Source organism: Mytilus galloprovincialis, chromosome 2 (assembly GCF_965363235.1).
Source record: "Mytilus galloprovincialis chromosome 2, xbMytGall1.hap1.1, whole genome shotgun sequence".
NCBI classification, from domain to species: Eukaryota; Metazoa; Mollusca; class Bivalvia; order Mytilida; family Mytilidae; genus Mytilus; species Mytilus galloprovincialis.
Genome location: NC_134839.1, coordinates 60497132 through 60512596, shown reverse-complemented (window position 1 = coordinate 60512596; position 15465 = coordinate 60497132). Strand labels below are relative to the sequence as shown.

Genomic DNA, 15465 nt, shown 5'->3' with positions numbered 1-15465 from the left:
TGTTCTCATGCAGTTTCACTGTGTTACTCACATATTCTCAGGAAGTTTAACTGTGTTACTCACATCTTCTATTGCAATTTAACCATGTTACTCACATGTTCTCAGGCAGTTTAACTGTGTTACTCACATGTTCTCAAGCAGTTTAAGCGAGTTTCTCACATATTCGTAAGTAGTTTAACTGTGTTACTCACATGTTCTCAGGCAGTTTAACCGTGTTACTCACTAGTTCTCAGGCAGTTTAACTGTGTTACATATTCTCAGGCAGTTTAACTGTGTTACTCACATGTTCTCAGGCAGTTTAACTGTGTTACTCACATATCTCTGTCTATTTACTGTTGTGTTACTCACATATTCTCAGGCAGTTTACCTGTGTTACTCACATGTTCTCATGAAGTTTAACCGTGTTACTCACATGTTCTCAGGCAATTTAACCGTGTTACTCACATATTCTTAGGCAGTTTAACCGTATTAACCATATGTTCTCAAGCAGTTTAACTGTGTTACTCACATGTTCTCAGGCAATTTAACCGTGTTACTCACATATTCTTAGGCAGTTTAACCGTGTTACTCATATGTTCTCAGGCAGTTTAACTGTGTTACTCACTTGTTCTCAGGCAGTTTACCCGTATTACTCACATGTTCTCAGGAAGTTTAACCGTGTTACTCACATGTTCTCTGGCAGTTTAACTGAGTTACTCACATGTTCTCAGGCAGTTTAACCGAGTTGCCTGATAACCAGGCTCATACATCTGTAATGGACCAATCTTTATATCTCAGTCTATGTACTGCTGTGTTACTCACTTGTTTTCAGGAAGTTTAACTGTGTTATTCACATGTTCTCAAGAAGTTAAACTGTGTTACTCACATGTTCTCAGGAAGTTTAACTGTGTTACTCACATATTCTCAGGAAGTTTAACTGTGTTACTCACATGTTCTATTGCAATTTAACCATGTTACTCGCATGTTCTCAGGCAGTTTAACTGTGTTACTCACATGTTCTCAGTAGTTTAACTGTGTTACTCACATGTTCTAATGCAGTTTCACTGTGTTACTCACATATTCTCAGGAAGTTTAACCGTGTTACTCACATGTTCTATTGCAATTTAACCATGTTTCTAACATGTTCTCAGGCAGTTTAACTGTGTTACTCACATGTTCTCATGCAGTTTCACTGTGTTACTCACATATTCTCAGGAAGTTTAACCGTGTTACTCACATGTTCTATTGCAATTTAACCATGTTACTAACATGTTCTCATGCAGTTTAACTGTGTTACTCACATATTCTCAGGAAGTTTAACCGTGTTACTCACATGTTCTATTGCAATTTAACCATGTTACTCACATGTTCTCAGGCAGTTTAACTGTGTTACTCACATGTTCTCAGGCAGTTTAAGCGAGTTTCTCACATATTCTTAGTTAGTTTAACTGTGTTACTCACATGTTCTCAGGCAGTTTAACCGTGTTACTCACTAGTTCTCAGGCAGTTTAACTGTGTTACTCACATGTTCTCAGGCAGTTTAACTGTGTTACTCACATATCTCAGTCTATTTACTGTTGTGTTACTCACATATTCTCAGGCAGTTTACCTGTGTTACTCACATGTTCTCAGGAAGTTTAACCGTGTTACTCACATGTTCTCAGGCAATTTAACCGTGTTACTCACATGTTCTCAGGCAATTTAACCGTGTTACTCACATATTCTTAGGCAGTTTAACCGTGTTACTCATATGTTCTCAGGCAGTTTAACTGTGTTACTCACTTGTTCTCAGGCAGTTTACCCGTGTTACTCACATGTTCTCAGGAAGTTTAACCGTGTTACTCACATGTTCTCTGGCAGTTTAACTGAATTACTCACATGTTCTCAGGCAGTTTAACCGAGTTGCCTGATAACCAGGCTCATACATCTGTAATGGACCAATCTTTATATCTCAGTCTATTTACTGCTGTGTTAATCACTTGTTTTCAGGAAGTTTAACTGTGTTACTCACATGTTCTCAGGAAGTTTAACTGTGTTATTCACATGTTCTCAGGAAGTTTAACCGTGTTACTCACATGTTCTCAGGAAGTTTAATCGTGTTACTCACATGTTCTCAGGAAGTTTAACCGTGTAACTCACATGTTCTCAGGAAGTTTAACTGTGTTATTCACATGTTCTCAGGAAGTTTAACTGTGTTACTCATATGTTCTCAGGAAGTTTAACCGTGTTACTCACATGTTCTCAGGAAGTTTAACCGTGTAACTCACATGTTCTCAGGAAGTTTAACTGTGTTATTCACATGTTCTCAGGAAGTTTAACTGTGTTACTCATATGTTCTCAGGAAGTTTAACCGTGTTACTCACATGTTCTCAGGAAGTTTAACTGTGTTACTCACATGTTCTCAGGAAGTTTAACTGTGTTATTCACATGTTCTCAGGAAGTTTAACTGTGTTACTCACTTGTTTCAGGAAGTTTAACTGTGTTACTCACATGTTCTCAGGAAGTTTAACTGTGTTACTCACATGTTCTATTGCAATTTAACCATGTTTCTAACATGTTCTCAGGCAGTTTAACTGTGTTACTCACATGTTCTCATGCAGTTTCACTGTGTTACTCACATATTCTCAGGAAGTTTAACCGTGTTACTCACATGTTCTATTGCAATTTAACCATGTTACTAACATGTTCTCAGGAAGTTTAACTGTGTTACTCACATGTTCTCAGGAAGTTTAACTGTGTTACTCACATGTTCTATTGCAATTTAACCATGTTTCTAACATGTTCTCAGGCAGTTTAACTGTGTTACTCACATGTTCTCATGCAGTTTCACTGTGTTACTCACATATTCTCAGGAAGTTTAACCGTGTTACTCACATGTTCTATTGCAATTTAACCATGTTACTAACATGTTCTCAGGAAGTTTAACTGTGTTACTCACATGTTCTCAGGAAGTTTAACTGTGTTACTCACATGTTCTCAGGAAGTTTAACCCTGTTACTCACATGTTCTCAGGAAGTTTAACCGTGTTAATCACATGTTCTCAGGAAGTTGAACCGTGTTACTCACATGTTCTCAGGAAGTTTAACTGTGTTACTCACATGTTCTCAGGAAGTTTAACTGTGTTATTCACATGTTCTCAGGAAGTTTAACTGTGTTATTCACATGTTCTCAGGAAGTTTAACCGTGTTACTCTCATGTTCTCAGGAAGTTTAACCGTGTTACTCACATGTTCTCAGGAAGTTTAACTGTGTTACTCACATGTTCTCAGGAAGTTTAACCGTGTTACTCACATATTCTCAGGAAGTTTAACTGTGTTACTCACATGTTCTCAGGAAGTTTAACTGTGTTATTCACATGTTCTCAGGAAGTTTAACTGTGTTATTCACATGTTCTCAGGAAGTTTAACTGTGTTACTCACTTGTTTCAGGAAGTTTAACTGTGTTACTCACATGTTCTCAGGAAGTTTAACTGTGTTACTCACATGTTCTCAGGAAGTTTAACTGTGTTATTCACATGTTCTCAGGAAGTTTAACTGTGTTACTCACATGTTCTCAGGCAGTTTAACCGAGTTACTCACATGTTCTCAGGCAATTTAACCGAGTTACTCACATGTTCTCAGGCAATTTAACTGAGTTACTCACATGTTCTCAGGCAATTTAACTGAGTTGTCTGATAACCAGGCTGATACATCTGTAGTGGACCAATCTTCATATCTCAGTCTATGTATTGCTGTGTTCACTTGTTTTGTATTTGTATATCCTATTAAAATTAAAATAAAACAATTCTTCATATTCTTGCAAGTATGACATTTTCTTTCAATGATTTCAGTATGATAAATGAAAAATGGTTTTAAAATACTTCAGTTCATAGATTTAGTGTTCACTTCTACTAAAAAAATTAATATGTATTTTATTGTACTGACAAGAATGCATTACTGGGAAAGCTTAGGCACACTAAAGTTCTGAGATTTCCTTGTCTCACCCTCCTTTAGATGTGAGATTCCTAATATTTACTTCATCGAATGATATAGAGAATTACTAAAACATAAGGTCACATAATTCTTTGAAATGAGAAATATTTATCTAGATACTTCTAAAATAATGAATTCTAATTTGGTAGCTTGAATGAAGTAAAGAACAAAGAATCAAAGAAATCAACTTTACATATAACTAATTTTGACTAATGGTTACACAATACCAGACCAATTTGGAAAATCTTTCGCAAATTTGGTTTGAACCCGTCCTGATTTTCTTACTTTACTACTGGAAACAAACATACTTAATTAACAGTTAAGACGTAACAACAAAGAATAAAAGAATTTAACTTTTTATATACCAGTAACTTATATAAGGCAATTGTTATGATTAAAAATTACACCGTTCCAGGCCCTTTTGTTTTCAACATAATCATATAACCAATAACAAGCATTCTGTGAATAAGAATAAGGGGAGAAAATAAACTGAAGAGCGTGGATGCTACTGTAAAAACACACCCTGTACCAATAGTACATGTATACATGTATCATGTATAATTCTGTATGAACACAACTACTTAGTCTTAGAAATTCAATATGTAAGTTCCTTGATCCCTAGAGAATAATAAAGGCAGTGTGTATCCTTAAAAACTGCGAGCATATTAGATATATCGATTATGGATGTTAACTTCTGTGTTCTGTGTAAAACAACATTATACCAAATTCAATGATAAAAAAAAAAATTAATAAACTATTTACCATCAACTGTATCTGTATGAGTACCAATCTTTCCACGATTCCCTAATTCTTTAATAACATTGTCCATCTGAGGATATATTTTATCCTCACTGCTTATATCAAAGTACAATCTAGTTCCAATGAGCATGCCCAGCCAGCCATCTGGTACATAACGATGCTGAAGTCGTAGAGGGATAAAACTTTTCCTTAGTTTATATGTATATTCAGCCTCTGCAACAACAAATGCACTTTTAAATATTTATTTGATTGTTTACCATATATAATCCTTTGTTAATCAAAAAATTATTGACGGGCGTAGAGGAAGGGTATCTGCACGGAAAAAACGCAAAATAAAGTTGCCATTTCACGATGAACAAACATTTATAAGTTTCTTGCAGGTTAATCTTTATACCGATATCACGAAAAACAGTAAATAACAAACCCTTTTCACAGCTGTACACCCCATTATCATTTGGAAAGCCCTGATATTTACTTATTTTTTTTGTCTTTAGATACTATGCATTGATGTATTGTCAATCACTGTCCTAAGAATCAATTAGGATCTTTCTCTCATTATATGTCAACATAAACGCAAGATTGGTTCTTATTCTATCATATGTAAGGTTCTAGATTGAGAAATTATCTAGAATATCAAAATAAGAAAATTAGCATGGAATGATTGCCAATGAGACAATTCTCCACGAGAGACCAAATGACACAGATATTAACGACTATAGGTCACAATACGGTCTTGAATAATGAGTTAAGCCCATAAGCATAGTCAGATATAAAAGGCCCACAAATGACAAAGTAAAACAATTATTTTTTTTTCTTTCTAAAAAGCCCTTTCCTGAACTAATTTCAGTCTCTATCAATCTTTAATATGAAACTTTGTCTCCAATCCCATGCCAGCTTTTAGAGCTATTATCCAGAAACTCCATTCCTACACTCAATTATTGTGCCTATTTTTAGGAAGTATGACCTTGAGCTTATTTGTTTTGACTGACCTCAAAATCTTCAGAGATTTCCCTCTCATCAAGTAAGACCATATATATAACAAGAAGTAATTGTAACAGGATGCTGTTACGAAGTCTCCCAAACAAAGCTCCCATAACTCGCCATTCATATGTTCATTTGATTTGATTTTTTGTCCCAAGAATATATATGGCTTACGAGTAGGGATCTCCACCATTTACAAGTATTCAAACAGGAGGGGGTGGTGGTGACCCCCCAGGGAAGTTACCTACATTTCATTTGATTTGTTTTATTGTCCCCTACAAGAATATATATGGTTTTAGGGTGGGGATCTGGACCGTTTACAAGATAATAGCACATTCTCAAATTGAACAGGGTGGGGCGACCCCCAGCAACTTCCCTTTAATTTCATTTCATTTTTTATTGTCCCCTACAAGAATATATATGGTTTAGGGGTGGGGATGTTGACCGTTCACAAGTTTTCAAACAAGAGGGGGTGGGGTGACCCCCTCCAGACTTCCTTTTTATTTCATTTCATTTGTTTTATTGTCCCCTACAAGAATATATATGGTTTAGGGGTGGGGATCTGGACCGCTTAAAAGATAATAGTACATTCTCAAATTGAACGGGGTGGGGGTGACCCCCAGGAACTTCCATTTAATTTCATGTGATTTGTTTTATTGTCCCATACAAGAATATGTATGGTTTAGGGGTGGGGATGTTGACCGTTTACAAGTTTTCAAACAAGAGGGGGTGGGGTGACCCCCTAGGGACTTCCCTCTTATTTCATTTCATTTGTTTTATTGTCCCCTACAAGAATATATATGGTTTAGGGGTGGGGATGTTGACCGTTTACAAGTTTTCAAACAAGAGGGGGTGGGGTGACCCCCCAGGGACTTCCCTTTAACTTCATTTCATTTGTTTTATTGTCCCCTACAAGAATATATATGGTTTAGGGGTGGGGATCTGGACCATTTACAAGATAATAGCACATTATGAAATTGAACGGGGTGGGGATGACCACCGGGGACCTCCCTTTAATTGCATTTGATTTGTTTTATTGTCCCAATCAGGAATATATATGGTTTAGGGGTGGGGATCTGGATCGGTTACAAGATATAAGCATATTCTCAAATTGAAGGGGGTGGGGATGAACTCCCAGGGACTCCCACTATATTTCATGTGATTTGTTTTCTTGTCCTATAATCATTTCTGAAGACTGCATGTATCTACCACTTACAGTTTTCAAGTTATATTCATTTGAAATTTTTAGAAAATAAAATCCCATAGGGTTCTATAGTAAAACCCTCCCTTCTTTCTACCCCCCAAAATAGCCCTTAATAGACCCCAATGCACAAACGAAAGATTGATGGCTCACCTAGACATATTAGTCTACCATTTTACGAAATCCTAAGTCAATCTGACAAGCGGTTTTGGAGAAACGCTGCGGACAAGTTCATTTTTTAAAGTGGCGGAAGAGGAAGAGGAAGAGGAAGAAGAAGAATAACTAGAACTGCCATTGCAAGCAATAGCGGATGTCACCCTTCCCCTATTGCCACTAAGCGGCAACCATTTTAAAACAATTTAACAGTGAATGCAGATCAACACATTGAGATATATCTTTCTGTAAATTTTCAGTACATTTTGAGCATTGTCAAAAGTTTCACATTTCTTCTGTTTCCATGGCAACGGCAGCCATTTTGAAAATTCTGAAGTCAAAAGTCTCATCTATACATGCCAGTTAACAATAATATAAAGTTTCATTAAATTTGGGGCATTTTGAAAATATTTGACATTTCTGCAGTTTCCACGGCAACGGTGGCCATTTTGGAAATTCCAACTTCAAAAGTCTCATGCAGACTTGACAGTCAACAAATATATTAAGTTTCATCAATTTTGGACCATTTTGAAATTTTTGACATTTTGGCTGGTTTCTATGGTAACAGATACCATTCCAAATTTCAAATGGCAGATACCTAATTGGTACATGGGAGGGAACCTACCATCAAAGTTTCAATGGATTTGACCTACCATTTTAAGAAAGTAAATGCCGCTTTAGGGTTTTTGAAGCATTTTGACCATTTTTGACTTGTTTCCATGGCAACGGTGGCCATTTTGGAAATTCCAAAGTCAAAAGTCTCATCCAGACTTGCCAGTCAACTATCATATTAAGTTTCATCAATTTTGGAGCATTTTGAAATGTTTGAGATATTTGATCCTGTATCCATGGTAACAGAGTAGTTCCAATGATTGTCAAAATCAATCAAAACCTGTATATAGTGGATTACTATATTGTGTAAAAATTTGATGATTTCAAGTTCAAGCATATCAAAATTATTCACCAAACCCTGAAGTTTTTGGGGCATTTTGACCTTTTTGCATTGTTTCCATGGAAACGGCAGACATTTTGGAAATTCCAACGCCAAATTCCACATCTACCAAAGTTGCTCATCGTTATGGTAAAGTTTCAAAAAATTTGGAGCATTTTGATATTTTTGAAATTTTTGTTGTAGTTTCCATGGCAACATAGTAATTCCAATGATTGCCAAAATCATCCAAAACCAGTATATGGGTGGCACCTTCATTGTATTAAAATATAATGATTCTGAGTTTAAGCATCTCCAAATTATTCCAAAAAAACAAAAAGTGGAATTTTTCACAATTGTTCCGTTTCCATGGAAACGGCAGCCATTTTTTATGGTCTTAGACCCTACTGCAACCCGCAATTTTGTGTTCCCTATTATACTTAACTATCATTAAGATTGGTTCCATTGGCTCCGAGAAAAGTGGCGGACAAAATAGTTGGAAGAATAATAATAATAACAAAGAAACAGAGGAAAAGCAATATGTCACCCGACATTGTCGATCGGGTGACATAATAATAAGAAAAAAAAGAAACGTAGAATAACAATACGTCACCCCAACTCCGTTGAGGGTGCCATAACTAGAATTGCCATTGCAAGCAATAGCGGATGTCACCCTTCCCCCCATTGCCACTAAGTTGCAGCCATTTGAGAATCGTTTAACAGTGAATGCACATATAATATGCATGGCAATACATCTTTCTGTAAATTTTCAGTACATTCACAGCATTTTAAAAATTTCACATTTCTGCCGTTTCCATGGCAACGGCAGCCATTTTGAAAATTTCAAAGTCAAAAGCTTCATCATTATTTGTCAGTTAACAATAATATCAAGTTTTATTAAGTTCAAAGCATTTTGAGAATTTTTGACTTTTTTGCAGTTTCCATGGCAACGGTGGCCATTTTGGAAATTCCAAAGTCAAAAGTCTCATCCAGACTTGGCAGTCAACAATAATATTAAGTTTCATCAATTTTGGAGCATTTTGAAATTTTTGAAATATTTGATCCTGTATCCATGGTAACAGAAGAGTTCCAATGATTGTCAAAATCATTCAAAAGCTGTATATAGTGGACAACTATATGGTGTAAAAATTTGATGATTTCAAGTTCTTGCATACCAAAATTATTCACCAAACCCTGAGGTTTTTAGAGCATTTTGACACTTATGCACTGTTTCCATGGTAACGGCAGACATTTTGGAAATTCCAATGCCAAATTACGCATCTACCAAAGTTGCTCATCGTTACTATGAAGTTTCAAAAAATTTGGAGCATTTTGAAATTTTTGAAATTTTTGGGGTAGTTTCCATGGCAACATAGTGGTTCCAATGATTGCCAATATCATCCAAAACCAATATATGGCTGGCACCTACATTGTGATAAAATATGATGATTCTGAGTTTAAGCATCTCTAAATTATTCACAAAACCAAAAACTGGAATTTTTCACAATTGTTCCGTTTCCATGGAAACGGCAGCCATTTTTTATGGTCTTAGACCCTACTGCAACCCGAAATTTTGTGTTCCTCCTTATAGTGAATTATCATTAAGATTGGTTCCATTTTACTCCAAAAAACCTGTCGGACAAAAAAAGGTGGAAGAATAATAATAATAACTAGATTTGTAATTGCTAGCAATAACGGATGGCACCCTCGTCCCCCTATTGCCAGGCGAGCGGAAGCCATTTTGAAAATTCCAAAGTCAAAGAGTGCATCTACACATGCAAGTCATCATTTTTGCAAAATTTCATTAAGTTTGAAGCATTTTGAAAATTTTGATATTTTTGCTGTTTCCATGGTTACCGCGGCCATTTTGGAAATTCCAACTTCAAAATGGAACTCTGCACATGTCAGTCACTATTCCTGTAAAGTTTCATCCAGTTTGCAGCACTTAATTTTTTTTGGAAATTTTGAACATTTGTGCTGCAACCATGGTTACAGTAGATAATTCCAAAATTCTAAAAGCGTACGTCTCATTGCCACATGTCATGTTATATATCAATACAGTTTCATTTACTTTGGTGCACTACTCTCTGAGAAAATGCTGATTTTATGCATTTTTCCATAGGGTCAATGCAAAACTGGGCCCCAGTTTCCATGACAACGGCGGCCATTTTGAACTATCCAAATATTGTCTTGACATCTTGGCATACTGGAGAACATTTTCATAAAGTTTCATCCAGCTGGATCTTATAACGAAAGAGTTAGAATTTTTGATATTTAAGCTGTTTCCATGGTAACGGCAGCCATTTTGAAAATTCCAAAGTCAAACTGGAAATCAGGAGATGCCAGTTAACATTCCTGTGGAGTTTCTTCCAGTTTGGACCACTTTGATTTTTTTCGCATTTGTGCTGTTTCCATGGAAACGGCGGCCATCTTTTACCATTCCATAGCAAGGTGCACAACTTCAAATGGGGTTCCTCATTATAGTTGAGTTCCATAAACATTGGTCTGTTCAATTCCGAGAACTCGCGCGGACAAAATGTGTGGAAGAAAAATAAAAATAACTAGATTTGCCATTGCAAGCAATAGCGGATGGCACCCTTCCCCTATTGCCAGGCGAGTGGCAGCCAATTTAGAAAATTGTTGTACAGTGATCGCACATATATGCATGGCAATACAATTGAGAAAGGAAATGGTGAATATGTCAAAGCGACAACCATCCGACCATAGAGCAAACAACAGCCGAAGGCAACCAATGGGTCTTCAATGTAGCGAGAATTCCCGCACCCGTAGGTGTCCTTCAGCTGGCCCCTAAAATATGCATAATAGTACAGTGATAATGGACGTCATACTAAACTCCGAATTATACACAAGAAACTAAAATTTAAAATCATACAAGACTAACAAAGGCCAGAGGCTCCTGACTTGGGACAGGCGCAAAATTGCGGCGGGGTTAAACATGTTTATGAGATCTCAACCCTCCCCCTATACCTCTAGCCAATGTAGAAAAGTAAAAGAATAACAATACGCACATTAAAATTCAGTTTAAGAGAAGTCCGAGTCCGATGTCAAAAGATGTAACAAAAGAAAATAAATAAAATGACAATAATACATAAATAACAACAGACTACTAGCAGTTAACTGACATGCCAGCTCCAGACCTCAATTAAACTGATTGAAAGATTATGTCTTCATCATATGAATATCAGGTACAATCCCTCCCGTTAGGGGTTTAGTATCATACTATCATAAAATATATGAGAAGAACATAACCCGTGTCATGCCAACAACTGTTTTTTTAGAAATAAATGTGTTTAGTTCCGATGCAAAGACCCTATCAGTGAATCAATGTTAAAGCCAAAATATGCAATCTTTAATGACCTGACAACAGTATCGTAACTATATCCCCTTTTAATAAGTCTATTTAAAGGTTTTGTTAGTTTCTGAGGAGAATACTGACATTTTTGTGCTTTATAAAGAATATTTCCATAAAATTTTGGATGTGAAATACCTGAACGTATAAGATGTCTGCATGTTGAGTTATATTTACGAATTATTTCCTTATACCGGTGATAAAATTTAGTAAATGTTTTGACCAGTTTGTGATATCGAAAACCCTGGTGTAATAATTTTTCAGTAATACATAAATTTCTCTCGTTAAAATCTAATACATTGTTACATACACGAGCGAATCGTACAAGTTGAGATATATAAACACCATAAGATGGTGACAAGGGAACGTCACCATCTAAAAATGGATAATTAACAATAGGAAATGAAAAATCATCTCTTTTATCATAAATTTTTGTATTAAGCTTCCCGTTTATGATATAGATATCAAGATCGAGGAAAGGGCAGTGGTCATTGTTATCATTAGCTTTATTTAAAGTAAGTTCTACAGGATAAATTTCTTTAGTATACATACTGAAGTCGTCATTATTTAGAGCCAATATATCATCCAAATATCTAAAAGTATTGTTAAATTTTTGTATCAAATGTTGTTTTGATGGGTCTTTGCTAATTTTAGTCATAAATTGTAACTCATAACAATACAAAAACAGGTCCGCAATAAGTGGTGCACAGTTAGTCCCCATTGGAATTCCAATAACTTGACGATATACGGAATCTCCAAAGCGCACAAAAATGTTATCAAGTAAAAATTCAAGTGCATAAATAGTATCAAAGCATGTCCAATTGACATAGTTCTTTTGTTTATTGCTACTAAAAAATGATCTAAAAGAGTTTGAACATATGTACTCGCATTCCGACTTTTTAAATGCCCAGTTAATTAGGGATGTGAATTTTTTCTTAATAAGAATATGAGGCAAAGTGGTATATAGGGTAGAAAAATCAAAACTTTGAACAGATTCAAAATCACCAATATATGCATGCAATTTATCAAGTACTTCCAACGAGTTTTTGACACTCCAAAAGTAATTAATTCCACTTTTTTCAAAGGCCTTATTTGAACAATTTATTATCAGGTTTTTTATTGTACCAAGTGTACTAGTAAGTAAAACAGACAATTTAGTAGTTGAACAATGGCTAGAAGATGAAATAAATCTATATTTGTAAGGTTTTTTGTGCAGCTTCGGAAGCCAGTACATAGTTGGGACTTTCATTGTGTTTGGTTCTGCTTGTAAAGAAGTAGCTAAAAGTTTATGTTTGTTACAGATGTCGTTTTCTGAAAATGAAGTCAGTTGGAATGTTGGTGAATTCGTGATTTCCTTTTGCAGAACCTCTATATAAAATTTACGTCAAACAATAATGATATTATTAGCAGCTTTATCAGCCGGGACAAAAACAAATTCCTTGGCTAGTTCTGTTAGTTTATTTTTGATACGCGAAATAGGGTTTTTATAGTTTTTGTTGAGGGTAAAATGTTCTTTAAAATGCTGTATTCGAATATCAACTATCTTCATTACTGAATTAAAAAAAGAGTCCAAAGATTTTTTGTCAGCTTTTTCCCGTTTAACCCATTTCAAACAGTAGGCACGGAGTGAGTCGTTGATGATATTACGAAACTCATTCCAGTTAATAGTTGACGGGGGACGATATTTAGGTCCTTTACTAAGGAATGATTTTAACTCTCGGTCGCGAACGATGTTAAGGTCTCCTGTTATAACATGGGAAATTGGTCCATAGGTGTATTCTGAATTACTGCAATTACACGACATAGGTGTATTTTCAGTGATATTTACATCTTTACACAATTGGCTATAATTAAACACATATTTTCGGGTAGATTTCTTGTAAATATAACAAATGAGAGGGAGTTCAGTATTATCAAAATATCCAGGAATTTGGTCTTTAACAGAATGGTCGTTAAAAATACCGGCAATATTTACAAAATCAAAACCTTTATTGACATACTTTATTTTAATAAAATGTTTTTTATGATCTTCAGGGTTTCTGAAAATGTTTCTGAAAATTTTCAGTACATTCAGAGCATTTCAAAAATTTTCACATTTCTGCTGTTTCCATGGCAACGGCAGCCATTTTGAAAATTTCAAAGTCAAAAGTCTCATCTTTACTTGCCAGTTAACAATAATATCAAGTTTCATCAATTTTGGAGCATTTTGAAATTTTTGAAATATTTGATCATGTATCCATGGTAACATAGTAGTTCCAATGATTGTCAAAATCAATCAAAACCTGTATATTAGTGGACAACTACATTGTATAAAAATTTGATGATTTTATATTCAAGCATACCAAAATAATTCACCAAACCCTGAAGGTTTTAGAGCATTTTGACCTTTTTGCATTGTTTCCGTGGTAACAGCAGACATTTTGGAAATTCCAACGTCAAATTCTACATCTACCAATGTTGCTCATCGTTACCATGAAGTTTCAAAAAATTTGGAGCATTTTCATATTTTGGAAATTTTTGGTGCAGTTTCCATGGCAACATAGTAGTTCCAATGATTGCCAAAATCATCCAAAACCTATTTTTGGCTGGCACCTGCATTGTATTAAAATATAAGGATTCTGAGTTTAAGCATCTCCAAATTATTCACCAAAACCAAAAAGTGGATTTTTTTACAGTTGTTCCGTTTCCATGGTAACGGCGGACATCTTGAAAGTGTCAACCCCAAAAAGCAAATCTTCACATGGTGGTTAACATTATGGTATAGTTCCAACGTCTTTGGTCCATTTATATTTGAGTTCCAGAGTGGACAAAAAAGTGTGGAAGAAAAATAATAATAAAAATAAAGAAAACAAAAAGAAACGTAGAATAACAATATGTCACCCAAACTCCGTTTAGGGTGCCATAACTAGAATTGCCATTGCAAGCAATAGCGGATGTCACCCTTCCCCCAATTGCCACTAAGCGGCAGCCATTTCAAAATTGTTTAACAGTGAATGCAGATATATGCATGGCAATACATCTTTCTGTAGATTTTCAGTACATTGAGAGCATTCTAAAAAATTTCACAATTCTGCTGTTTCCATGGCAACGGCAGCCATTTTGAAAATTTTCAAGTCAAAAGTCTCATCTTTACTTGCCAGTTAACAATAATATCAAGTTTCATTAAGTTCAAAGCATTTAGAGAATTTTTGACTTTTTTGCAGTTTCCATGGCAACGGTGGCCATTTTGGAAATTCCAAAGTCAAAAGTCTCATCCAGACTTGCCAGTCAACAATCCTATTAAGTTTGATCAATTTAGGAGCATTTTGAAATTTTTGAAATATTTGGTCCTGTATCCATGGTAACAGAAGAGTTCCAATGATTGTGAAAATCATTCAAAACCTGTATATAGTGGACAACTATATTGTGTAAAAATTTGATGATTTCAAGTTCTAGCATACCAAAATTATTTACCAAACCCTGAGGTTTTTAGAGCATTTTGACACTTATGCACTGTTTCCATGGTAACGGCAGACATTTTGGAAATTCCAACGCCAAATTACGCATCTACCAAAGTTGCTCATCGTTACTATGAAGTTTGAAAAAATTTGGAGCATTTTGAAATTTTTGAAATTTTTGGGGTAGTTTCCATGGCAACATAGTGGTTCCAATGATTGCCAATATCATCCAAAACCAATATATGGCTGACACCTACATTGTGATAAAATATGATGATTCTGAGTTTAAGCATCTCTAAATTATTCACAAAACCAAAAACTGGAATTTTTCACAATAGTTCCGTTTCCATGGAAACGGCAGCCATTTTTTATGGTCTTAGACCCTACTGCAACCCGAAATTTTGTGTTCCTCCTTATAGTGAATTATCATTAAGATTGGTTCCATTTTACTCCAAAAAACCTGTCGGACAAAAAAAGGTGGAAGAATAATAATAACTAGAATTGCCATTGCAAGCAATAGCGGATGTCACCCTTCCCCCAATTGCCACTAAGCGGCAGCCATTTAAAAATTGTTTAACAGTGAATGCACATATATATGCATGGTAAAAACATTTTTCTGTAAATTTTCAGTTCATTCAAAGCATTTTTTTAAATTCACATTTCTGCTGTTTCCATGGCAACGGCAGC

At 35.3% G+C, this 15465-nt stretch overlaps 1 protein-coding gene across 1 annotated transcript in view; it reads right to left on the bottom strand.

The window, feature by feature from the left end:
* LOC143064015 (uncharacterized) overlaps positions 1–15465 on the bottom strand; it is a 36573-nt gene that overhangs the window by 4071 nt on the left and 17037 nt on the right. Inside the window, exons 5-6 of the mRNA XM_076236509.1 lie at positions 4712–4921; positions 3621–3738 (exon numbers count right to left, since the gene is read on the bottom strand). Of these exons, the coding sequence (XP_076092624.1) occupies positions 3621–3738; positions 4712–4921 (328 nt within the window). The remainder of the gene's footprint in view (positions 1–3620; positions 3739–4711; positions 4922–15465) is intronic.